Genomic DNA, 26,911 nt, shown 5'->3' on the forward strand with positions numbered 1-26,911 from the left:
TTTTATTTTATTATTTTATTTTATTTTATTTTTTATTTCATTTCATTTCATTTGTTTTATTATTTATTTTATTTTATTGTTCTGTTTTATTATTTTTAGTATTTTTTTATTATTTTATATTATTTATTTTATTTGATTATTTTAGTATTTTATTTGATTATTTGATATGATTATTTTATTTATTTGATTTGATTTGATTATTTGATTTGATTTGATTATTTGATTATTTTATTTGATTATTTTAGTGTTTTATTTGATTATTTTATTTATGATTTGATTATTTGATTTGATTATTTGATTATTTGATTTGATTATTTTATTTATTTGATTTGATTTGATTATTTGATTTGATTATTTTATTTTAGTATGTTAGTGTTTTAGTATTTTATATTTTTATTTTATTATATTTTATTTGATTATTGTTTTAGTATTTTATGTTTTTGTTTTATTACATTTTGAATGTTTTTATATCCCACCTTTTATTATTTTGACAAATTAATCAAGGTGACGAACATATCAAATCCTCTATTTTCCCCGCAATAACAACCTGGTGAGGTGGGTCAGGCTGAAGGAGAGGAACTGGCCCAAAGCCACCAATCTGGCTCTCCTGGCTAAGGCAGCACTAGAACTCACCCCCTCCCAGTTTCTAGCTGGCGCCTTAACCACTAGACCAAATTGGCCACACAATCAAACCCCAAAATAAACTGATAAGATTTTCAACATGTCTTTCTTTTCCCATAGTTCTCTACTTCCTACAGGTTTCCCCTCCCCCCCAGATCTTCTCCTTACACACAAACACACAAATTTCATCACATCAGACTCACTAACTAGGCAACCTGGTACCAGCTTCGATCAGACAGGACTGGGAACCCTGAAGAGCTGTTAAAACAATGGTGAACAAGCAAGATGGACCTCAAAGCCGTCATCCTTCAACATTTACGCTGTGGTTTAGCCTTGCTGGGATCCAGAGATCAACAACGTCTAGAGAACCGGCAATTTCCCATCCATTTTCTCCACCACCTTTGTAGCTTCTTTTTTCTTTTATAAAGAAGAACTCTCTGCAAAATGGGGACATCGTCTCAACCATATAAAAACAGAGTCTGGCTCTTTTTGATTTTCCATTCACTATATCGGGATGATACTAATATACATGACAATGAGGGCAAGCTCCCTGCTATTGCCAAAAGTAGCCCGGATTAATTTGGATTATATCTCAAAACGTACTCAAGAGGTTCTTAAATATTACTTGAAGACCCCAGAGTAGCTTAAGGAACAAGAGAAAACCTGGGTCTCCCATTGGCCCAAAGTCAAGAAACAGGAAAAAGCGTTGTGTATTGCTTTGTGTTGTGTGAGGTGCGAGAAAACACCTCTAGGAAGGAGGGAGGTAGTGATAAGGAAGAGCTAGAATGAAGTTTAATTCTATTTATTTACTTATTTATTTATTCCCTACCCTGAGCAGGGGGTTGGACTAGAAGACCTCTGAGGTCCCTCCCAGCCCGAGGACTACAGATAGTCCTCAACTTATGACCACAACTGAGCCCATTTCTGTTGCTAAGCAAAACCCTTGTTAATTGAATTTGCCCCATTTCACGACCTCACCACAATTCTTAACTATTCACTGCAGTTGTTAAGTTAGTAACCCTGTCGTTAAATGAATCTGGCTGGGGATCACATGACCCGGGGAGACACTGCAACCGTCATAAGTACCAGTCAGTTGCCAAGCGTCTGAATTTTGATCACGTGACCACGGGGGAATGCCGCACTGGCCGTAAGCGTGAACCACGGCCCTACGTCCCTTTTTCAGCGTGGTTGCAATTTCGAACGGTCACTAAACAACCTGTTGTAAGAATATACTACCTGTAGTATATTCCGTAACTTCTCCTCTGGGCTGAAGCGCGACTCGAAAAATGAATAACGCAAGCGGAATTCTGAAACTTGGTTCCACTTTTGCATCCGGCAACTCCCTGTAGGGCTCAGATTTTATTTTAATGACAGACTTTTCATCCGTCTCCCAGTTGATCAAATCCGGATGTTTGATGAAACAGAACATAATCGTGTTGAGAGGGAAACTCCCCTTAGCTGACCGTGACCCCCGCTAAAATCAAATGCCCGCTTTAAAAGGCGCCTTGCCCTTGTATCGGTGTCAACACGCAAACACACACCCTCTTTAATTCTCCAGAGAGGAGTGGGCAGCCAGGATGCGTTAAATCCACTCCACGGCCATCAGGCAAACAATCTTAATTGCCAGCCAAGCCGCCACGTCCCCCCCAAAACGGGTGGTAAACAACATTTATGATTCACTTCTATCTTGGGTCAGCTTTCCGTGGATTTTTGGTGGAGAACCAGCCAATCTGAACCAGGGAAAACCAGCCAGATCCATCCAGCTGTAATTAAGTACTTAGGAAAACGCGGTGTGCCAAAATCGGCATCACCAATTTTTGGCCACCCAACCTCGGATGCTCCACCTGCCACGGATGGTGGAATTAAACTCTATTTTCTCTCTCTCTCTCCCACTGAATTAATCTGAGATTACCCAGCGGTAATCTCGTTTTTTAAACATTTCTTTCTTCTGCTTTTTCCCTGCCACCTTTCCAGAAACAGGCTGAAGGAACCTCGGATGAGTTTAATAAAAAAAACAACAACAACCCCAAAGTTATTTCTGCTCTAGGAGGGCGTTCTTCTTCTTCATTTTCTTTTTTTTTTGTCGCTCACCCCGTTTATTTTGGGAAGTGCGTGTTTGAGGCCCTCACCCAAGCTTGTAGCTATCTGACTCGCTTGCTTCTAAGCTCTAATTAGAACTGGAAGTTAATTAAAATGAACTCGGGGAGGTTGCAATTGGCAACGCCATCTTTTGGACCAACCCTTCCTTCTACTGCTCAAACGTAAGGAATGTGGTCTTCCTGGAAAGCGAGACGCAGCAAGTTTTTTGGGGGAGGCTGGAAGACACCTCAGCCCGGATATTTCTTTTTTTCAGTTCTTTTTTTTGCACGACGTGAACAGAGCGGGATCATTGTTTTCGAGGTTCCTTCACCCCAATTTAGAAAACTGCTCCCCGGGAGGCAAGGAGAACTACGCAAGCGGCCAGGTGTGGATGCCCACGGCAGTACAGCCACAGAAAATCATTTTAGGGTTTCCGCTTGGAACAGAAAAGTAGCCTGAACAGATCAGGCTGAGGTTCTCCAGGTCAATCTTTGCTTCACGGTCGATTCGATAGAGCTTCTTTCGTTGGACCAATTCTTTGGGGTTTCCCCCCCCCCCAGAAAAGTTTTCTTCAAGTTTATTTTAAGAGAAAATGCTGATACAAGCAAAATTTAGGAAAGTTCAAAGGAGAGAAAGGTGTAAAAAGAGGAAGGAAGGAAGGAAGGAAGGAAGGAAAGAAGGAAAGAAGGAAAGAAGGAAGGAAGGAAGGAAGGAAGGAAGGAAGGAAGGAAGATTGGAGAGGAGAAGGAAGGAAGATTGGAGGGGAGAAGGAAGGAAGAAAGGAGGGAGGGAGGGAAGCAAGGAAGGAAGGGAGAAGGAAGGAAGGAAGGAAGGAAGAAGGGAGGGAGGGAGGGAAGGAAGGAAGGAAGGAAGATTGGAGGGGAGAAGAAAGGAAGGAAGGAAGGAAGATTGGAGGGGAGAAGAAAGGAAGAAAGGAAGGAAGGAGGCAGGGAGGAAGAAAGAAAGAAAGAAAGAAAGAAAGAAAGAAAGAAAGAAAGAAAGAAAAAAAAGACATTTTTTTCCAGTGCAGTAGAATACCAAAAGAATTACAGCCACAGCCCTTGCTTTACATTTCTAAACACCGGACGTCCTCGACTTAACAATGATTTGTTTAATGACCATTCAAATTTATAACAGCACTGAAAAAAGTGAGTTAGGACCAGTCCTTGCACCTACAACGTAGCATTCCCAAGGTCACATGATCAAAATCTGAATGCTTGGCAACTGGCTGGACGTATGACAGTTGCGCCATCCCATCCTTTGTGAACTTCCCAGCTAGCTTCTGCCAAGCCAAGTCAATGGGGGAGGCTGGCTTTGCTTAAGGACTCAGTGATTTGCTTAACAACTGCAGTGATTCAGTTAACAACCCTGGCAAAAAAAAAAGGTTATAAAATTGGGCATAGCAATTTACTTAACCATCGCCTTGCTTAGCATCAGAAAATCTAGTCTCAATTATGTCGTAAGTCAAGGACCCTCTGTATTTCAAGCCCTTTCTACAACAAGATCATTTCAACCGTCAAAATCTAAAATGGAGAGTTTTATTTTTTTCGGGTTTCGAGCACAAAACCCAGAAGCCCTTTCCAAAACGGAAAGCAAAATAGATAAATTCTCCTCTTTAATTAAAACAATTACTTTGGCCATCTCTGCCACCTCCACCGCCTTCACCATCCCCATTCTTTCGTTGTGGGGACTGGTGCATCTTTATGCATATAAATTCTCATCCAAGTCAGTGGTGCCCTCACCACTTCTTGTGGCAATGAGTTCCCCAAGTTAACAAGGTCCTCTTGCGTTGCATCAAAATGCAAACTCATCGGCAACTCAGACCCAACCTACATCTAGCCATTGTTAGCCGGCGAGCANGAGGATTTTATTTAGGGACGATTTTAAGTATAATTTTAATTGGAACACAGCTTCGAATATTTGGTTTTAATTTGGTTTTAGAGGGGTTTTTTATTTTTATTGATATGTGTATCTGTTTTAATATGCTGTGCACCGCCCTGAGTCCTGCGGGAGAAGGGCGGTATAGAAATTAAATTAATAATAATAATAATAATAATAACTCACAACCTCCCAGTTTCTAGCTGGCGCCTTAACCACTAGACCAAATTGGCCACACAATCAAACCCCAACATAAACTGATAAGATTTTCAACATGTCTTTCTTTCCCCATAGTTCTCTACTTCCTACAGGTTTCCCCTCCCCCCCAGATCTTCTCCTTACACACAAACACACAAGTTTCATCACATCAGACTCACTAACTAGGCAACCTGGTACCAGCTTCGATCAGACAGGACTGGGAACCCTGAAGAGCTATTAAAACAATGGTGAACAAGCAAGATGGACCTCAAAGCCGTCATCCTTCAACATTTATGCTGTGGTTTAGCCTTGCTGGGATCCAGAAATCAACAACATCTAGAGAACCGGCAATTTCCCATCCATTTTCTCCACCACCTTTGTGGCTTCTTTTTTCTTTTATAAAGAAGAACTCTCTGCAAAAAGGGGACATCATCTCAACCATATAAAAACAGAGTCTGGCTCTTTTTGATTTTCCATTCACTATATCGGGATGATACTAATATACATGACAATGAGGGCAAGCTCCCTGCTATTGCCAAAAGTAGCCCGGATTAATTTGGATTATATCTCAAAATGTACTCAAGAGGTTCTTAAATATTACTTGAAGACCCCAGAGTAGCTTAAGGAACAAGAGAAAACCTGGGTCTCCCATTGGCCCAAAGTCAAGAAACAGGAAAAAGCGTTGTGTATTGCTTTGTGTTGTGTGAGGTGCGAGAAAACACCTCTAGGAAGGAGGGAGGTAGTGATAAGGAAGAGCTAGAATGAAGTTTAATTCTATTTATTTACTTATTTATTTATTCCCTACCCTGAGCAGGGGGTTGGACTAGAAGACCTCTGAGGTCCCTCCCAGCCCAAGGACTACAGATAGTCCTCAACTTATGACCACAACTGAGCCCATTTCTGTTGCTAAGCAAAACCCTTGTTAATTGAATTTGCCCCATTTCACGACCTCACCACAATTCTTAACTATTCACTGCAGTTGTTAAGTTAGTAACCCTGTCGTTAAATGAATCTGGCTGGGGATCACATGACCCGGGGAGACACTGCAACCGTCATAAGTACCAGTCAGTTGCCAAGCGTCTGAATTTTGATCACGTGACCACGGGGGAATGCCGCACCGGCCGTAAGCGTGAACCACGGCCCTACGTCCCTTTGTCAGCGCGGTTGCAATTTCGAACGGTCACTAAACAACCTGTTGTAAGAATATACTACCTGTAGTATATTCCGTGACTTCTCCTCTGGGGTGAAAGCGCGACTCGAAAAATGAATAATGCAGGCGGAATTCTGAAACTCGGTTCCACTTTTGCATCCGGCAACTCCCTGTAGGGCTCAGATTTTATTTTAATGACAGACTTTTCATCCGTCTCCCAGTTGATCAAATCCGGATGTTTGATGAAACAGAACATAATCGTGTTGAGAGGGAAACTCCCCTTAGCTGACCGTGACCCCCGCTAAAATCAAATGCCCGCTTTAAAAGGCGCCTTGCCCTTGTATCGGTGTCAACACGCAAACACACACACACACCCTCTTTAATTCTCCAGAGAGGAGTGGGCAGCCAGGATGCGTTAAATCCACTCCAGGGCCATCAGGCAAACAATCTTAATTGCCAGCCAAGCCGCCACGTCCCCCCCAAAACGGGTGGTAAACAACATTTATGATTCACTTCTATCTTGGGTCACCTTTCCGTGGATTTTTGGTGGAGAACCAGCCAATCTGAACCAGGGAAAACCAGCCAGATCCATCCAGCTGTAATTAAGTACTTAGGAAAACGCGGTGTGCCAAAATCGGCATCACCAATTTTTGGCCACCCCACCTCGGATGCTCCACCTGCCACGGATGGTGGAATTAAACTCTATTTTCTCTCTCTCTCTCCCACTGAATTAATCTGAGATTACCCAGCGGTAATCTCGTTTTTTAAACATTTCTTTCTTCTGCTTTTTCCCTGCCACCTTTCCAGAAACAGGCTGAAGGAACCTCGGATGAGTTTAATAAAAAAAACAACAACAACCCCAAAGTTATTTCTGCTCTAGGAGGGCGTTCTTCTTCTTCTTCTTCTTTTTTTTTTTTGTCGCTCACCCCGTTTATTTTGGGAAGTGCGTGTTTGAGGCCCTCACCCAAGCTTGTAGCTATCTGACTCGCTTGCTTCTAAGCTCTAATTAGAACTGGAAGTTAATTAAAATGAACTCGGGGAGGTTGCAATTGGCAACGCCATCTTTTGGACCAGCCCTTCCTTCTGCTGCTCAAACGTAAGGAATGTGGTCTTCCTGGAAAGCGAGACGCAGCAAGTTTTTTGGGGGAGGCTGGAAGACACCTCAGCCCGGATATTTCTTTTTTTCAGTTCTTTTTTTTGCAAGACGTGAACAGAGCGGGATCATTGTTTTCGAGGTTCCTTCACCCCAATTTAGAAAACTGCTCCCCGGGAGGCAAGGAGAACTACGCAAGCGGCCAGGTGTGGATGCCCACGGCAATACAGCCACAGAAAATCATTTTAGGGTTTCCGCTTGGAACAGAAAAGTAGCCTGAATAGATCAGGCTGAGGTTCTCCAGGTCAATCTTTGCTTCACGATCGGTTGGATAGAGCTTCTTTCGTTGGACCAATCCTTTGGGGTTTGGTTTTTTTTCCCCAGAAAGGTTTTCTTCAAGTTTATTTTAAGATAAAATGCTGATACAAGCAAAATTTAGGAAAGTTCAAAGGAGAGAAAGGTGTAAAAAGAGGAAGGAAGGAAGGAAGGAAGGAAGGAAGGAAGGAAGGAAGGAAGGAAGGAAGGAAGGAAGGAAGGAAGGAAGGAAGGAAGGAAGATAGATTGGAGGGGAGAAGAAAGGAAGGAAGGAGGCAGGGAGGAAGAAAGAAAGAAAGAAAGAAGGAAGGGAGGAAGGGAGGGAGGAAGGAAGGAAGGAAGGAAAGAAAGAAAGAAAGAAAGAAAGAAAGAAAGAAAGAAAGAAAGAAAGGACTTCCATTTTTTTTTCAGTACAGTAGAATACCAAAAGAATTACAGCCTCAATCTTTGCTTTACATTTCTAAACACCGGCAGTCCTCGACTTAACAATGATTTGTTTAATGACCATTCAAATTTATAACAGCACTGAAAAAAGTGAGTTAGGACCAGTCCTTGCACCTACAACGTAGCATTCCCCAAGGTCACATGATCAAAATCTGAATGCTTGGCAACTGGCTGGATGTATGACAGTTGCGCCATCCCATCCTTTGTGAACTTCCCAGCTAGCTTCTGCCAAGCCAAGTCAATGGGAGAGGCTGGCTTTGCTTAAGGACTCAGTGATTTGCTTAACAACTGCAGTGATTCAGTTAACAACCGTGGCAAAAAAAAAAAGGTTATAAAATTGGGCATAGCAATTTACTTAACCATCGCCTTGCTTAGCATCAGAAAATCTAGTCTCAATTATGTCGTAAGTCAAGGACCCTCTGTATTTCAAGCCCTTTCTACAACAAGATCATTTCAACCGTCAAAATCTAAAATGGAGAGTTTTATTTTTTTCGGGTTTCGAGCACAAAACCCAGAAGCCCTTTCCAAAACGGAAAGCAAAATAGATAAATTCTCCTCTTTAATTAAAACAATTACTTTGGCCATCTCTGCCACCTCCACCGCTTTCACCATCCCCATTCTTTCGTTGTGGGGACTGGTGCATCTTTATGCATATAAATTCTCATCCAAGTCAGTGGTGCCCTCACCACTTCTTGTGGCAATGAGTTCCCCAAGTTAACAAGGTCCTCTTGCGTTGCATCAAAATGCAAACTCATCGGCAACTCAGACCCAACCTACATCTAGCCATTGTTAGCCGGCGAGCAACATGCCATCGTGTTCAAGATTTCCTGTGGCAGTCAGCCACACAGGTTGCGTAAATTCTGCCTAGTCAGCAAAGTGAGATTCAATGAGCTGTAGATAATTCTCTCTAGGTGTCCTAATGGAACAATAACATAATGAAGAGAAGGACGAGGGGGGACATGATAGCAGTGTTCCAATATCTCAGGGGCTGCCCCAAAGAAGAGGGAGTCAAGCTATTCTCCAAAGCGCCTGAAGGCAGGACAGGAAGCAATGGATGGAAACTAAACAAGGAGAGAAGCAACCTGGAACTAAGAAGGAATTTCCTGACAGTTAGAATAATTAATCAGTGGAACAACCTGCCTCCAGAAGTTGTGAATGCTCCAACACTGGAAGTGTTTAAGAAGAGACTGGACAGTCATTTGTCTGTAATAGTATAGGGTTTCCTGCCTGAGCAGGGGGTTGGACTAGATGACCTCCAAGGTCCCTTCCAACTTTATTATTATTATTATACGTATGAGCCAGCCGTGTGCTGCAACTACCAAAAAAAGCCAACACAGTGCTAGGCTGCATCAACAGAGGGATAGAATCAAGATCAGGTGAAGTGTTAGTACCGCTTTACAAGGCCTTGGTGAGGCCACACTTGGAATCCTGCATCCAGTTTTGGTCACCACGATGTAAACAAGATGTTGAGACTCTAGAAAGAGTGCAGAGAAGAGCAACAAAGATGATCAGGGGGCTGGAGAATAAAATATATAAAGAACAGTTGCTGAAATTGGTTATGTCTAGTTTAATGAAAAGGACAGTGGGTGACATGATAGCAGTGTTCCAATATTTGAGGGGCTGCCACAAAGAAGAGGGGGGTCAAACTATCCCCCAAAGCACCAGAAGGCAGGACAAGAAGCAACGGATGGAAACTAACCAATGAGAGAAGCAGCCTAGAACTAAGGAGGAATTTCCTGACTGAGAGAAAAATTAACCCGTGGAACAACTTGCCACCAGAAGTTGTGGGTTCTCCATCACTGGAGGTTTTTAAGAAACGACTCTAGAACATAGAGTCCTAGGACTGGAAGGGACCTTGGAGGTCTTCTAGTCCAACCCTCTTCTCAAGCAGGAGATCCTGTATAATGGTATAGGATCTCCTGCTTGAGAAGAGGGCTGGACTAGAAGACCTCCAAGGTCCCTTTCCAGCCTTAGGACTCTATGTACAAAAGTTAATAGGCAACACTCAGTCAGACCTTATATCATAGTCAATTAACAGGGAGATGGGTGGCATATAAATAGATTAATTAAATAGGTAAATAAAACACATTTGCATTCTCTGTGTTTTGAGTCCCGCGCCCTTCGACCCCCCTGGCTAGCTTGAGTGTGAACTTCAAATTTTTTCATCCCACTGGGTTTCTGTTAGGAGAAAGGAAAGGCGTCCATGTGTGTGTGTGTAAAAGACACAGGCAGAAAAAATTTTTTAGGAGTGTCTGTGAACGTGTTCGTGACGAGTGTCAGAGACGAACAGAGCCAAAGATTTATGCCTGGTGAGGCCATACTGTCCGTTCAGCAACATTCATATGTAAATCTAAGCAGAAGGGAACCACATGAAAATACGGCTTCAGAACAAAGCTGAGATTGTTGTGCAATTGTGTAAACAACCTGCAACCATGAAGCAATTAACTTTCGGTTTGGTTTAGCCTTTGGAGTTCCTTCACGAAGGAGATGGGAACAATTGGGACCAATTTAAATAAACGAATGGATTTGTTGCGCCACAAACAGATAATAAAACTAGGCCTTTGATCTCGAAAAGGTGATACAGGCAGGACCACAATTGGGGCAGAATTTCCTTTTAACAACCTTTTTCGCCACGGTTGCTAAGCAAATCCTGCCGTTGTTAAGTAAATCGTGTCGGTCATTAAGCGAATCTGGCTTGCTTGTCGGTTGCAAAGGGGGATGATGTGATCCCAGGACGCTGCAACCGCGGTAAATACACACCCGTCGTAATCGCACGACCACAGGGACACTCTGACGGTCGTAAATGCGAGGACCGGTTGTCAGTTGCTTTTTTTTTCCAGCCCCGTCATAAGTTCAAACGGTTGCTAAATGAACGCTTGTAAGTCGAGAATTATTTTTAATAAATGTTGCCTTCAGGATGCCGAATATATCCTGCGGGACAATTCTAGACATGCTAATTTACTCCAGGTAGAATGTGTATGCTTTCCTGTTTCCTACACATCCCGGATGGCTTAGCTGGCTACCAATTTTTTATTCATGCTTCCTTCCCCAAATTGCACTCAGCAAGTGATGCACCCTGAGTCCTAGAATTTGGCAAGGTGAGAAACGTGCACATTTAACATGCACGTTGCAAGTCTTTATTTTTTTTAAAAAAGCATGCAAGTTGCTGGTCCTCAGGGTGGGGGAAAAGAATGCAAAGTTCTAAACGGGGGACTGCAGGCAATTTGGCAAGGCAGGCAGTTTTGATCGCCCGATTGCATTTCCCTGGAAGTCTTTGATCCCGCCGATTTCCGCCTGCTGAGGCTGGCATAATTTTCACAAACAGGGCAGAGGACGCCCTGTCTTTCGTGCCTACCTGTAAGGGAGGTTGTAAGCAGAGAGAGAGAGAGAGAGGCTGGTGGAGCATATGGCCTAATTTGCAAGCGCCTTGGGTAGGGCCGGAGCAACTGTGTGTCGCACGCCTGCTAAATTTGGCGTGCAGTTTTGTGACATGACGGGGAAGCCTTGAAAAAATGCCTCACGCCTTACTCCGCTCACCCTGCCCTGTGCTGCATCCGAAAACGCCAGTTTCCTCCGCTCCATAAATCATATCTTGATTTGGTATTTTAAAAAGGCACCGCCCTCTTCGCTCCGGGGTGTCGAGCTAATTGCAAGGTGCAGGTGTCTTTTTCCCCCTCTTCCTTCCGAGCTGGCTCTTAGAAGGCCAGTGGCATCCATCCTGGCAAGGCAGCAAAGCTGAGGGCACACCGCACCGCCGGCGAGGAACAAGGTACCCGCTGCAAATCCTGGCGAGGCAGAGGAGGTTGGCAGGCGGGAGACGGGACAAGCCGGCAAAATCCCTTGCAACCAAGAGATGTAGAAATCTAGCAGGTCAAGGCGAGGCTTCTCCCTGACACTCTGCTTTTCTGCTTGCAAGGCTTTGGAGATGAATTTTCAGTGAGGGGGAAGGTGCTCAGTCGAGCCCAAACAGGCTGGGCTGAAATTATTTCGGAGCAGTCATTTAAAATCAGCGGCAGAGTATTTAATGACGGATGCTAGTGGAGATGCTCCAGATCATAGAGTCAAATTAATTCTCTGCAAGCTGGTTCTTTAAAGCAGGGTGTGTGTTTGTGCATTTGTGTGCCTGTGTGGAAGGAGGGGTAGAGAGAATTTGATTTCAGGCATTCATGTAATTTGATCCTCAAATTGGAAGCCTAATTTACACCAATGGGGTTCACTTTCCAGTTTTATTTAGGTTTGTGTGTGTGTGTGTGTGTGTGTGTGGTTTCTTTATTTGATTTATCAGGAACGTCCCTGTTGCGGACACAACTTTTTAAAACAACTGCTCAGGTGTTTCGGGGTTATACTATAAAGCTGTATGTGGTGGTGTTGTTGTTCAAGGTCCCCAGATGTGCTAATGTTACAAGGAACAAAACTGGTTTAATTTTTAGTTCTAATTTTTCCCCAAGCTTGACCGTTTGGGGATAAATCTATCCACCAGCCTGTCAATAGCTGGATATTCTACAGGTAGTCCTCAACTTAACGACCACAATTGGGACAGGAAAAATTGCGGTTAAACAGCGCAGTTGTTAAATGGGGTGTCACGTGACCACTCCCAATTTTAAAACTTTTTTTTTATGCAGTCGTTAGTTGAATTCCCCAGCGGTTATTAAATGAGACATCACACTGCCTTTCCTTGTTGGAAGCTGGCTGGGAGGTTTTCCTCCAGAGGTTGTGAGCGATCCAACCCTGGAAGTTTTTAAGAAGAGATTGGACAACCGTTTGTCTGAAATAGGGGTTTCCTGCCTGAGTAGGGGGTTGGACTAGATGACCTCCGAGGTCCCTTTCAGCTCTGCTATTCTATTCTAGATGGCGATCAGGTGACCTGGGGACGCTGCAACCGTTGTAAATACGTGTTGGTTGCTAAGCTCCTGAATTTTGACCCTGTGACCTTGGGAATGCGGCGGCGGTCGTAAGGGCGAGGACCGGTCCTAAGTCATAGAAATGTAGAAGTCTCTGTGACTTCGTAGAAATGTAATAAATAAATAAACAAGTCACTTTTTTCCGAGGCTGTTGCAACTTCAAACAGTCTCCAAACAAATGGTTGTTAAGTCAGGGACTATAATAATAATAATAATAATAATAATAATAATAATAATAATAATAATAATAATAATAATAATAATAATAATTAATAATAATAATAATAATAATAATAATAATAAAGTTGGAAGGGACCTTGGAGGTCATCGAGGCCAACCCCCTGCTGAGGCAGGAAACCCTATATAAAGGGAATAAAAATCTCAACAGGACGCGGGGGTCCAGTGCAATTCTGCTGTTGCATCCCCCACTAATCATAGTTTGTCTTGCCCCCAAGAAAATCATTGGTCAGCAAAATAAAATTAAATCAGGCAGGACAGGGAGGAAGAATTGAGAAGGGCCGAACGTCGCTTGGATGGAAAAGAAAATGCATGCTGGAAAGAACATTGGCCTTGCCCTTTGAATTTATTCATTAGTTTTACAGCTCACTTCCCTTTCGGGAAATCGAGGTGGCATAATTCCTCCTAATTTTTTCCTAACAGAGCAATCCTGCAAGGTAGCCTGGCTAATGTGTGTGTGTGTGAAAGAGAGAGAGAGAGAAAGAGAGAGAGAGAGAGAGAGAGAAGGAGAGGGAAGGGAGGGAGAGGGGAAGAGGGAGAGGGAGAGGGAGGGAGGGAAGGAGAGAAAGGGAGGGAGAGACAGAGGGAGAAGGAGGAAGGGGGAGAGGGAGGGAGAGAAAGGGAGGGAGGGCGTGGGAGCAAGGGAGAGAGGGAGGAAGAGAGAGAAAGGGAGGAAAGGAGAGGAGTGGGGGAGAGGGAGGGAGGGAGAGGGAGGGAGAGAGGGAGAGGGAGGAAGGGAGAGAAAGGGAGGGAGGGGGAGGGGGAGGGGAGAGGGAGAGGGAGGAAGGGAGAGAGGGAGAGGAAGGGAGAGAAAGGGAGTAAAGAGAGGAGTAGGGGGAGAGGGAGGGAGGGAGAGGGAGGGAGAGGGAGGAAGGGAGAGAAATGGAGGGAGGGAGGGAGAGGGAGGGAGACGGACCGACCCCAAATCACCCTGGTTGCAGATTTGCCTTGAAACGCAATTGTTATGAAAGCACAACCTCCTTAAAATAAGCCAGGGGTCTCTTCCCCAATTTAGCCTAAACTTCCGAAATCAAAATTGCCGCACACTCAAAAGCCGGGACCCTGTGAGCCGCGCGCTCGCTCTCAAGCGGGCGTGGGCTGAGAAACCTGTGCAATCTGCATTTAAACGCAATCTGACCTCATCTCGCATTTTTATCCAAGAGGCACAACGACAAAAAAATGAGTTCTGTTCCCAAAACCGGGGCTCAGTGAGGCTTGCCACGACGCCCTGCCTTCTTCAAAATCGAAGCAACGCAAAACCTGAATTCGATGCAGATCTCTGGAAAAGGGGCCTTGATTGACTCCTGAAAGTAGCGAGCGAAATAATAATAATAATAATAATAATAATAATAATAATAATAATAATAATAATAATAATAATAATAATAATAATAATAAAGGCACCTTGGAGGTCATCTAGTCCAACCCCCTGCTCAGGCAGGAAACCCTATACCATTTCAGACAATTGGCTGTCTAGTCTCTTCTTAAAAACTTCCAGTGTTGGAGCATTCACCGCTTCTGGAGGCAAGGAGTTCCACTGGTTAATTGTTCTCACTATCAGGAAATTTCTCCTTAGTTCTAGGTTGCTTCTCTCCTTGATCAGTTTCCATCCGTTGCTTCTTGTCTAGCCTTCAGGGGCATTGGAGAATGGCTATGACCCTTGCCCAGATAATATTTTGCCCGCTCCTTTCATGAATCAAGCAATGAATTTTCTCCAGAGATCTGCAAGGGATTTGCAACAACGATGCCCGCCAGTCTGGAAGGAGCATGCAGGGAAAAGAATAAAACGGGGAATTAAAAACAAAACAAAAAACAGAACAGAAATAGAGACTCTCCCCTTAACTGTATCCTAAAAAAAAAATTAAAAAATGAGAAACTGAAACTGACTGACAGCCAAGGAAATTGACTGATTCACCCCAAGGGGAATTGACAGATTTGTGAGAATGCTTGGGGATCAGATTGGCTGTGGGTGGAAAACCATGGAGATGAATGTCTTGCATAATTGCCGAGCGTGTCCGGACCTCAAAGGCAATTTCTCTGGCTTAGTTTTACAGTTTGGAGGTGCCTCCCTCGCCTGTTCGAAACCAGCTCTTAAAGGACCGAACTGGGAGAGTTAAACAATTGTGGGGTTCCGGGTTTCTGTGCCAAGATCTTCCTTGGATCCAGCTACCGTCTCGTTGGGACATGGAAAGCAGCAAAGGATTACGTTTTTTAATCTCCTGCATTCTTATAGGTAAGATGTGTGGATTTATTTCTTCGCGATGTCTCCATTTCTTTAATCCGGGGGCTTTTCAAAACTTGGCAGCATTGAGATGGGTGGACTTCAGTTCCCAGGATCCTCTGCCCAGCTTGCTTTCAGATGGGTAGATTTCGACCCCCAGAATCCCCCAGCCAACGTGTTTTGAGATGGGTGGGTTTCAATTCCCAGAATCCTCCATCTAGCTTGCTTTGAGATGGGTGGACTTCGATTCCCAGAACCCCCCAGTTAGCATGCTTTGAGATGGGTGGACTTCAACTCCCAGATAACCCCAACTAGCATGTTTCAAAATGGGTGGACTTCAACTTCCAGAATTCCCCAGCCATCATCCTGATTAGGGAATTCTGGGAGTTGAAGTCCCCCCCATCTGAAAATGGCCAAGTTTGAAAACGCTGGTTTAATAATTCTTGGATTCCCTTATTTGGTTGCACACAAAACCTGGAAAGAGGAGCAAAAGATTGGAACAGAATGGGGCCAACACCCCCAAGGTCCTGTCTTAGGACAAGCAATAAAAAAGAGCTACTTTTCGAGAAAGAGGCAGTGTGGAGTAGTGATTAGAGTGCTAGATTAGGAAGATTTGAGTCCAGCTCCCTTTATCTCCCTCAAAAGGACTATTATGGAGAATGTTGTTATTGTTATTCCAGGACAATTGTGTGCAAATTATGATTATGTCTGGTGCTTTTTCTCACTGTGAACTGAGACACAGGCAAGATACGGAGAATTATGAGTAAATAATTGAGGAATAGCTCAATAGCTGCTCCTATTTTAAGGGATTAGTTATATTCAGCCTTTGACATTTTACTTGAATCTGCTGAGATTGTGTCGTAATTTTTCTTGCACAGCCATTTCTTTTCTTAATTTCTTTGTCTTTGGGTAAATGAAAAAAGGAAAGAAAACCAACTTTTTTATCCTCTTTTGTTTTCTTTTGAAAAAGTTACACTTCCCTTAAGTCAAATTCCTTGTGTGTCCAATCAGGCTTGGCCAATAAAGAATTCTATTATATTCTATTCTATTCTATTCTATTCTATTCTATTCTATTCATTATTCTATTCTCTATTCTCTATTCTCTATTCTCTATTCTCTATTCTCTATTCTCTATTCTCTATTCTCTATTCTCTGTTCTATTCTATTCTATTCTATTCATTATTCTATTTTATTCTGTTCTATTCTGTTCTCTATTCTCTGTTCTGTTCTGTTCTATTCTATTCTATTCTTGCCACGTTCCTTTTGTTTTCTTGGCAAGTGCACAAAATTTGTTTCTCTTGGCCTTTTTCCAAGATCTCTTACAGCTTCCCAAATCTGTTCCTGTTAACCTTGCCCAGGTGAGCCAAGGTTAGCTAGGTGTTGCCTCATTTCAACAGCCTCAGCGGCACGATCAAATATTGCAATATTTACCCACTCATTTTCTCCATCTCCAATCTGCCGGAGGCAATTTCATCGGAGGCAAAGCTACCAGCTCTGAGACCATCACTGTATAAATCCCTTCAATTGAGTTTTTAAGAACCGTCCAACCGATGAACTACGATCCACTCACCACAGTCCACTCGGGTGGATTTTATTCCCGTCCTTTTTTTGGGGCATCAAATTCTGCTTTGTTGTTGCTGCCTCCAAACGTGCACTCGAGTCTCCGTGGTTTTGTGAAGTGGGTCCGGTCCAACCCTCATTCTCTTGCGGATGTTTCGTGATCCAACTAGATCGGTGCTAGAAGGGAGTGGGTTTGCACTGATAATGTTACCTAGCTGGGTCATGAAAAGTTTGGAAGAAAACAACCAATGCTCAGAGAGCATCAAAGACACCACAATATTTCTCCTACTCCTACTCTTCCGAGTCCACGATCCCCACTCCCTTCTAGCACTGATGATGTAACCTAGCTGGCTTATGAAATGTTTGCAAGAAAATAAGCAAGCTCAGAGAGCACTAAGGAGCCACTGTCCCCTTCCTCCTCCTCCTCCTCCTCCTCCTCCTCCTCCTCCTCTTTGCAATTCCCATTCTCATCTAGCACTGTTGATGTTACCTAGTTTGGGTAATGAAACGTCTGCAAGAAAACAACCAAGCTCAGAGAGATCTAAGGGTCCCACAGTTGTTGTTGTTGTTGTTGTTGTTGTTGTTTTTTCTTCTTCTTCTTCTTCTTCTTCTTCTTCTTCTTCTTCTTCTTCTTCTTCTTCTTCTTCTTCTTCTTCTTCTTCTTCTCCTCCTCCTCCTCCTCCTCCTCCTCCTCCTCCTTCTTCTTCTTCTTCTTCTTCCTCCTCCTCTTCCTCCTCCTCCTCCTCCCTGCATACCTCACTAGTACTGTTGATGTTACCTAGTTGGGTAATGAAACGTCTGCAAGAAAATAAGCTCAGAGAGCAGTAAGGACCCCACAGTCCTCCTCCTCCTTCTCCTCTTCCTCTTCCTCTTCCTCTTCCTCCTCCTCCTCCTCCTCCTCTTTACAATTCCCATCCCCGTCTAGCACCGATGACGTTATCTAGTTGGGTCACGAAACGTCTGCTCAGAAAGCACCAAGATCTCCCCACGTCAGCCCTGAGCCACAAATATTCCTTTCCATTCTGATACTTGCCATAAAATTAAATAACGAAAACATAACGAACAAGCTTTTAAGTTTCGCTGGCATCTGGAAGCCGCAAAACAGCTTCCCCGCCACGGAGGAGAAAATGACTTAGTTCCTGTCAACAAAGGGCTTTGCACGGGGATACCCTGCCATCATCTTAATTATTAGACACAGCGGAGAAACGAGTTACAGAGCGGTCGCTAATGATCGTTGTAAGGCTGGCATTATCTTATCGTCCGCCGAGATCTCACTTGTTGAAGCCTGGATGACTAAGCTGAGCAAAAACAATCCAGGCAGGAGATCCGCCACTTTTGGCAAGCCGAGACCACAATCTCGACAGGCGTGGGATTATTATTATTATTTAAAAAAAATTTGGGGACCAGCAAGATAATTGGCATATTTGGGATAAGGTTTTAATTTTGCTGGGAAGCCCAGAAGTGATTTGGCTTTTTAACAGAAAGGCGGGATTAAAAATAAATAAATAACCAACCTGGCCTCGTTTCCAAAGCCTGGAAGGTATTTTGGGGGGGATAGATGCTGGGAAGAGCAAATTTTTTTTCTCGCGTGCTCTGTCTTGGGCAGGGCAAAAGGAAGGAATATAGGCATTCCTCGTCTTGCGACAGTTCGTTTAGTGACGGTCCAAAGTTACAGCAGTCTTGTCAAAAGCGCCTTAGGATAGCTTTTCAATAGTTTCAACGCCGAGCTTCAAATATTCTCCTTCATAATTACGTCCATTGCGTCGTCCCCATCATTGCAGGATCAAAATTCAGACACTTAGCAACTGGCATGGACTTAAGACGGTTGCAGCGTCCCGGGGGGGGTCATGTGAACCCCTTTTGCAACCTTCTGACAAGCAAAGTCAATGGGGGAAGCCGGAATCACTTAAGAAACTTACCAACTGCGGTAATTCGCTTAATAAATGTGGCGAGAAAAGTCATAAAACGGGGGCAAAACTCCCTTAACAAATACCTCATTTAGCAACAGGAATTTGGGGACTCCCCTGACGGCGTAAGTCGAGGACTTTTCGGTTTCTTAAGTCCTTGCTTGCTCCCAGGCTGGAGTCTGCCGCCACCTGGCTTGTTTATTATCTGGGAAAGAATACACTGATTATGAAGAGGTGGGAAGAACGTGTGAATATGTGAAGCTGTGAATCCGTCCCCAGCTTCTGTTTTCCATAAGTTGTCCAGCTGGTGGATTGGGGGAATTTAGATGACGTACTTTATCTTCATTTGATTACATTGCTTGATAAGCAGGGGTATTTGCGGGGTGGGGGCAAGAGGGAGAGCTCAGATGATAAAGTCTGGGTAGGGCACAATGATACAAACTTTACTCCTTTCGTACGCGCACAAAATTCCACAGGGCACACCAGCAGGGAATTTTGGCTGGCTTCAGAAAACCAAATCCTGCAGAAATTCCTGCTGGCCAGGATGTTCTGACTAGGCTGCTGATGCACTGAGGGGGTTCACACAGCACACAATATACACCAACTCAAATGGCTCAGCACAACCCACAAACCACAGAAGAACACCGGCACTTGACATGCCCTAAACTCCGCCGAAGTTGTAACCTAGCCTGGTAACCAAATGTTCGGAAACCAACCCACAAGCTCGGAGAACGAAACGTCACCCCCACAACCCAAAGCGCTCCAAGAGGGCGTGTGTGAAACCGGGACTGTGTTTACAGTCTGACTTCACCAGGCTTTACCAGCCTGCGAAGATTGTAAATGCAAGGAGTGGTTGTCAAGTTGTAAAGCGTTGCTCAACGAGGCAGTCGTTCAACGAGGACTGTCTGTATGGAGGGCCCCCAGACGCTTGGGTGAATTAGGTCCCGGAGAAATTCGGAATTTAAGTCCCTATCCAAGGAACTGGGCAAAGCGAAGGGCGGTTGCGTTAGAAATGCAACTTTATTTTGGAACCAGTTTTATAGTGGGGATGTGATTTGCAACCTTGTGTGTGCCTTCCTTTTTCAGGTGCAGCTCTTGCTGTCAGGATTAATGAAGATGGACATAAGATCATTTACTTGCCTAAAGGGGAGTCGGTAAAACTGGGGTGCCCCTTTTCTTCAGATCCCGAAGATAACACTCCGGATAATGACTGGGATATTCAGTGGAGGCAGGTGAAACCTGGACCCCACCCCCAATATAATCCGGTGAGTTGAAGACGTGATTCTTTTCAGACTCCTCCGTAACTGCAATCCATATTGTTATGATTAATCGAATCCAGGTATTCCGTTCGTTTGGCGACCGTTCAAAGTTGCAACGGTCTTCAAAAAAAAAAAAGGACCTTATTGCCAGTTCACGTTGTCAAACGCTTTCTGTGCATCAAGGGACATTCAAGCCATCTGTTTCCCTGGATGAATTTTCATAATACTCTAAACACATCAAGAATCATTCTTAAGATTATTTTTGATCCGTCTTTTAGGTAAGAAACCGTTTTGATCTGTGTGCATAAATTCGATCCAAAATTTCTTCAGCCTTTCTGCCATTATTGAAGCAAAGCTTTTGTAATCGACATTTCATAACGATATTGGTCTATAATTTTTTTTTTAATTTGCGTTAAATCAGAGTCTTCTTTAGGCATCAAAGTAACGTTGGCTTCAGTCCATGTATTTGGTATTTTGGCCTCCAGGAGAATTTCATTACACAGATATAAAAGTATAAAACAATTGGAATCATAACCAAGCCGCCCAGAGTTGTTTGGCTAGAGCGATGGGCCTCGCGACTTAATACATTAAAAAAAATAAAATGATGGCCCACGCCAGGCTTTGAATCTCTGGTTTCAAAAAAGGAACAAAAACCTTCCGCAGGTTTTGAACCGTTTCTGCTACAACAGGCTAGGAACCGACTTGCAGATGTGGTGGTTCTCTGGTTTGGGGATGCGATAAGCGAGAGGGATGGAGGCAAAAGTGCAGCCTGTCGGCACCCTTGTGTACACTTTTAAACGGAGCAAAGATAGGGAAGATAGGAAAATGCCGACATTTGCAGCCTCTTCGCTTTGGCATCTGGCAATCTGCAATTTCAATGAGATGGTTATCTTTTCAGGGTTGGCCATAAACATGGGTGGACTGTGAATGATCTCAACGCTGGGGAAGCTTCTGGAAATAGCTCAGCTGCTGAAAGTTGAATCAGGCATTACCTGTTGCCCGGAATTTCTTTATTTATTTATTTCTTTTTCTTTCTTTCTTTTTTTTTTTTATTGACTCATGAGGACTAGCCACTTGGTTCTCGCGCCCGGTCGCCCAAACTCATCCAGCACGGTGCCTTTCCTTTTCATTATTCTCCTCTGATTTTTATTTATTTATTTTGGCCAGCTCCTGGGTTATCACAACCAACGTATCTTCTACCCGGGATCCTCTGATTTCCAAAAGCGCGTGGGCTTCATCTCGTCCGATCCCAGCCTCTACGATGCCTCCATGCAACTCCGGGATCTGCAGGTTAGCGACTCCGCCACTTACGAGTGCACGGTGAAGAAGACCACCGAAGCCACCCGCAAAGTGACCATCAATGTTCAAGGTAAGACCCCCCCCACCCCACCCCCAGTCAAGGCACCGGGCTCCTTCCCCCAAGCTGGGGAGGACACCAAATTAACATTTTGCCTAGTCCTCATTTAACGAGGAAGGATTCCTTAATGACGTTCCCGCATTTGCAAAACCCTGGGAGGGAAAAAAAAAAAAGCAGACTTTGTGGGATGCTAAAAAATGCTTGGAGAGTCTTTTGGCGTTGGGCTTCTCCCTGACCTCATTGCACCGACGCCCACACCAGGAGTTGCAACGCGACCGGTTTTTGCCACCCCGTGGAGGATGTTTCCCGGCTGGGTGTGTGCTTTATCGATCTGCGCGCTCCTCGGCTGGTGGCCCCCAACGAGGCCGAAAAACGTCCCTTGCGAAGCAGTTCAGGCGTCGAGGGAATTGCGCCCGGCTCTGCGACTTTTTCGACACGGTCACTAAGCGGATTGCATAGTCGTTAAGCGAATCCGGCTCTCTCCCCCACCCCCGTTGACTTTGCTTGTCAGAAGCCGGATGGGAAGGAGCTCGCAAAGGGTGATCATGTGACCCAGGGGTGCTGCAAGCGTTAGAAACACAAGTCGGTTGCCAAGTGGCCAAATTGGGATTTGGTAATTGGCGGGACACCACGACAGTCATAGGTTTGAGGACCGGTAGCTTTTTTCAGTGCCTTCCTCCCTTCCTTCCTTCCCTCTCTCTCTCTCTCTCTCTCTCTCTCTCTCTCTCTCTCTCTCTCTCTCTCTCTCTCCTNCTTCCTTCCTTCCTTCCTTCCTTCCTTCCTTCCTTCCTTCCTTCCTTCCTTCCTTCTTTCCCTCCTCCCTCCCTTCTTTCCTTGAACTTATTTCTACAAGCAGTCCTCAATTTACAACCATTCCTTTGGCGAGCATTCGAAGTTACAACGGTCCTGAAAAAAAGTGACTTACAACCTGACCTCCCATTTACGACCGTTGCAGCCTCCGGGGATTGTGTGATCTCTATCCACGAGTCCCTGGATAAGCCAGGCCAATTAAGTTTGCTTCGTGACCACCTGGCGCCCTTAACTGAGTGATCCGCTTAACAACCGTGCCTCCCCCCCCAAAAAAAGCCGTAAAAATGGGGCACACGACTCACTGCAAGCAGCTTTGTTTAACACTGGAAATCCTGGTCCTAAGCCGAGGACTACCTGTTCTCAGTTTCTCAATTGCAAAGAGAAGGGGGGCACTTTGCAGTGGATGTTTATCAAAAGAATTTCCGCAATTTGTCTGAAATGGTCTAGGGTTTCCTGCCTGAGCAGGGGGTTGGACTAGATGACCTCCAAGGTCCCTTCCAACTTTATTATTATTATTATTATTATTATTATTATTATTATTGTTGTTGTTGTTGTTGTTGTTGTTGTTGTTGTTGTTGTTGTTGTTATGGATCATCGCACAGTCAGCCAGATGTTCAGACTGGATTTGGCATTTTGTCTAGCTATCGAGGGCTTCCCAAGGACCTGGGATAGGCAGATGTGGATGTTTGATGGTATTACAGATATCATCGCAATAATAATAATAATAATAATAATAATAATAATAATAATAATAATAATAATAATAATAATAATAATAATAATAATAATAATAATAATATAGAGCAAAGCCACGGAAGGGGTCTTGTGTGGGGCAGCAGCCATATTTACAAAAGGTCCCAGACCCCCAAATTAGGAAACTTAACCGGTTTATTTTCTCTGCTCACTACCCAGAAAAACCAGCCATTCCTCGCTGCTGGATCATGGGTGAGGTCGAGTATGGGAACGACGTCATCCTTCGCTGCTTAACTTCCACGGGGACCCAGCCGCTCAGCTACCACTGGTCCATGTCAAGCGGCAATTACCACGATTGGATGCCCTCAGGCAGTGAGTGTCAGCCTTCTCGCAGTGTCTCCTTGGGGCGGTTGGGAGCCAAAGGAGAAATCAGCCGTGAGCCTAGACAGCCAGCTTACGGAACCCCCTGCCACTAGATGGGAGAATGGGAGAAATACGACAGAGAGGGCGCAGAGATCTGGGCAGAGGTATTAGCTGGCATAAATTGAGCTTCTGAGCTCCAGAGAAGTCTACCCCTAAGGGTTAAGATTTCAGGGGCAAAGGAGACATCCGTGATTGCCCCCCCCCCCCAGACGACTCTATCCTGGTTAGACGCTATTTGGAATACTATGTCCAATTTTGGACATGCTGGAATGAAAAAGTTAGGGACAACTTGGGGTGTGTGTGTCGAAAAACAAAATAAACCACATTGAAAGATCTGGATTGTAACTCTGCAGAAGAGGTGATGGAGGGGGGGGGGAATTGCTCACAAGCTTTAAATGGTCCCACATAGCAAAGGAAGTGGGTTTATTTATTTCCCCAGGGCCAAAACTGATGGATTAAAACTACAAAGAGGGAAGATTAGGGTACGTGAGGAACAGGCTGCTATATGAATGTGAGGTCTCTTTTACACAGAGGTTGGAGACAGATCTAAGAGTACAATGTTTCTCAACCTTGGCAGCTTTAAGATGGATGGACTTCAACTCCCAGAATCCCCCAGCCAGAATGTTTTAAGATGGGTGGACTTCAACTCCCAGAATTCCCCCAGCCAACCTGCGCACTCCATGTTTGGATGGAAATCTATCTGTACATGCTCAGGAGCAGTGCTTTAATGCCACAATTTATTTATTTTTTTTTTAAAAAAAAACCAGATCCAACCTCTTGACTTCCCTGTATAACACTCGTGTCTTCATCCTTCAGGTCTCATTCCAGGGGATCTCCAGATCCGTAATCTGTGCGACGACCACGTGGGGATCTACGAGTGCAGTGTGGGCAATAACGTCGGCGTGGCTCATTGCTCTGTGGAAATTAAGTTTGGAGGAGGTAAGGGCTGCTGGCGAAGTTGGGAAGGAGCAGGGAAAATGTAAAACAATTGGTGTTTCCGTCCCGGAGACAAAACTGCTCAGAAGATACAGTATAGTGCAGGGGTCTCCAAACTTGGCCCTTTGATGACTTGTGGACTTCAACTCCCAGAATTCCTCAGCCAGGCATGCTGGCTGAGGAATTCTGGGAGTTGAAGTCCACAAGTCTTAAAGTTGCCAAGTTTGAAGACCCCTGGTATAAGGAAAAGATTCCCTCTATTCACCCTTGACCCTAGTGCAGGGGTCTCCAAACTTGGCCCGTTGATGACTTGTGGACTTCAACTCCCAGAATTCCTCAGCCAGGCGTGCATGCTGGGCTGAGGAATTCTGGGAGTTGAAGTCCACAAGTCATCAAAGGGCCAAGTTTGAAGACCCCTGGTGTAGTGCTTTTGGTATCCCATGAGACCATCAAGACTTGGCTGCTTCAGCAAGCCTTTGAGATCTGAAAGTTTGTATGCTTCTCCTATAGGGAAATATTTTTCACCGTGGTGCTTCCCAGTGCTAACAGTTTGATGTTGTTGTACTAATTCATATTGTTGTTGTTGTTGCTACTGTAATGGTTTTGTCTCTTTTTAATGATGAGTAGATGAGGCAAGTAAACCATTTATTGACTGGAGTGGTGCCCTGTCGAAGGAAAAATTTTCATCAGGGTCCAGTCTAAGCCGGGAATAAACTACAACCTTCTTTTTAAAGCAGTCTCCATGTTGTTTATTCCCGGCTTGGATTGGACCAGTCTTCATCAACCCAGTAAGTTAAAAACTGGCTTTACTGGAAGGCCTTCGGGAATCGTGGAGCCATCAGTGCTTACACACTTGTTACTGTAATTTTAATGTGTAAAAGTAATCGAATATTACTTTATTTTAATATCGATAAGCTGCTTAAAGTCCCCCCCCCCCAAAAAAATGTTTGCTTAAAGTCCCCCTCCCCCAAAAATGGAAGAAGATACAGTACAGGTCATCCTTGACTTACAACCACCATTGAGCCCAAAATTTAAGTTGCTAAGTGAAACATTTATTAAGGGAGTTTTGTCCCGTTTTCTCGCCACCGTCGTTAAGCGAATCGTTGCAACTGCTAAATTAGTCACACGGCTGTTAAGTGAATCGGGCTTCCCCCATTGACTTGGCTTGTCCGAAGGTCGCAGAAGGGGATCACGTGGCTCTGCGACCATCATAAATGGGAGTCAGTTGCCAAGCGTCTGAATTTTGATCACCTGACCCGGGAGGAACCCTGCAACGGCCGTTTAAGCGTGAAAAGCCGTGACGAGCCACCTTTGTAAGGGCCGTCGTAACTCCGAACGGTCGCTAAACGAACTGGGGCAAGCCTGGGCTGAAAAAAAAAGTGACCGATGACCATTTTTCACCCTTACGACTGTCCCCCGTGATCAAAGGTCAATCCCGCTGGCCCCTGGCATGTATTTCTATAACCCTTGCGCCGTTGGGGGTCACGGGGGTCACCGTTTGTCACCTTCGTCGGTGACCTTTTCAAGGGCTAGCGGTAACGCCGAACGGTCACTCCACTTACCGACGGCGGTAAGTGGCGGGCTAGCTGCAGTCCTACCCCGCAGGGCTGTTGTGGCCGAAAAGACCGGTCCGATGCGCTGAAGGCCTTCCTCCCCCCCCCCCCGTCTCCCGTCTTGGTTTTGCTGCAGGTTGGAGCCGAGGCTGGATGATCGCGTTGTTCGTGATCATCGGGCTGCTGGCCTCGGCGGTCATCGTCATGGGCGTCATCTGGTGCTGCTGGTGCTGCTGCGGCAAGGCGGGGGGCGGCTGTGGGGACCAGTGCCCCAGCTGCTACTGCGGGAAGGACTACTGCTGGGACTGCTGCTGCAACTTTGGCCCCGACGGTCCCGACACGAATCAGCAGTACTCCCAGACTAAGGCCAGCGACATCTGGTGAGCCTCTCGGCCCTGCCTGGGGGGAGGAGAGGGGGGACCGGGGGTCCAGGAGCCCCAGGGGGCCGGCAGCGTTCCTGTCTTCTGGTCTGCACTGGACCGAAAGCTCTCTCCCGGGGGTCCAGCACGTCCTTCCTTCCTTCTCTTTCTCTCCTTCCTTTCTTCTTTCTCTTTCTCTCCTTCCTTCTTTTTCCTTCTTCCCTCCCTCCCTCATTTCCTCACTTCCCCTTCCTTCCAAATGGCTGGCTTGCTTCCTTCCCTCCCAATTTCTTCCTTCCCAATTCCGTCCTTCCTTTCCTCCTCCCTCCCTCCCCTCTTTCTTCTCCTTCTTTCCTTCCTTCTCTTTATTTTCATTCCTTCCTTCCTTTTTCCTTTTTCCTTCCCTCCCCCATTTCCTCACTTCCCCTTCCTTCCCTATTGCTTCCTTCCTTGCTTCCTTTCTTCCTTCCCTCCCAATTCCTTCCTCCCTTCTTCCCTCCCTCCTTTCCCAATCCCTTCCGTCCTTTCCTCCTCCCTCCCATTCTCTCCCTCCTTCCCTTCCTTCCCTCCCAATTCCTCCCTCCCTCGTTCCTTTCCTGCCTTCCTTCCCAATTCCTTCCTTTCTTTCTTTCTTCCTCCCTCCCTCCCTTGCTTCCCAATTCCTTCCTTCTCCCTCCCTCCCTCCTTCTTCGCTCCCTCCCTTCTTCTACCCCCTCCCCCTTGTACTTCCCTCTTTTCTTCCTTCCTTCCTTCCTCCCTCCCTCCCTCCCTTTTTTCTCTCCTCCATCAACTCAATTCCCTTTGGGAAGCGCTATTTTGGTGCTCATCTCCTGGGTGCCTTGCCAATGGGAGTTGTAGTCCCCTCTTGGGAGGGGGCCGGGCTGAAAAGGGCTGCCTGATGTGATGTGCCCCTGGTG

At 45.2% G+C, this 26,911-nt stretch overlaps 1 protein-coding gene across 1 annotated transcript; it reads left to right on the plus strand.

The window, feature by feature from the left end:
- Positions 1 to 15,100: 15,100 nt before the first annotated feature.
- On the plus strand, positions 15,101 to 26,015 carry VSIG8 (V-set and immunoglobulin domain containing 8; the record flags this gene model as incomplete). Its single annotated transcript, XM_029285578.1, has 6 exons — positions 15,101 to 15,149; positions 19,691 to 19,869; positions 21,031 to 21,232; positions 22,943 to 23,158; positions 23,963 to 24,085; positions 25,772 to 26,015. Coding segments are annotated over exons 1-6 (1,013 nt in total), but the record flags the coding sequence as incomplete, so codon positions are not given.
- Positions 26,016 to 26,911: the final 896 nt, after the last annotated feature.

This window comes from Protobothrops mucrosquamatus, unplaced genomic scaffold (genome assembly GCF_001527695.2).
Source record: "Protobothrops mucrosquamatus isolate PMUCROS unplaced genomic scaffold, P.Mucros_1.0 scaffold1879, whole genome shotgun sequence".
Taxonomy (NCBI): Eukaryota; Metazoa; Chordata; class Lepidosauria; order Squamata; family Viperidae; genus Protobothrops; species Protobothrops mucrosquamatus.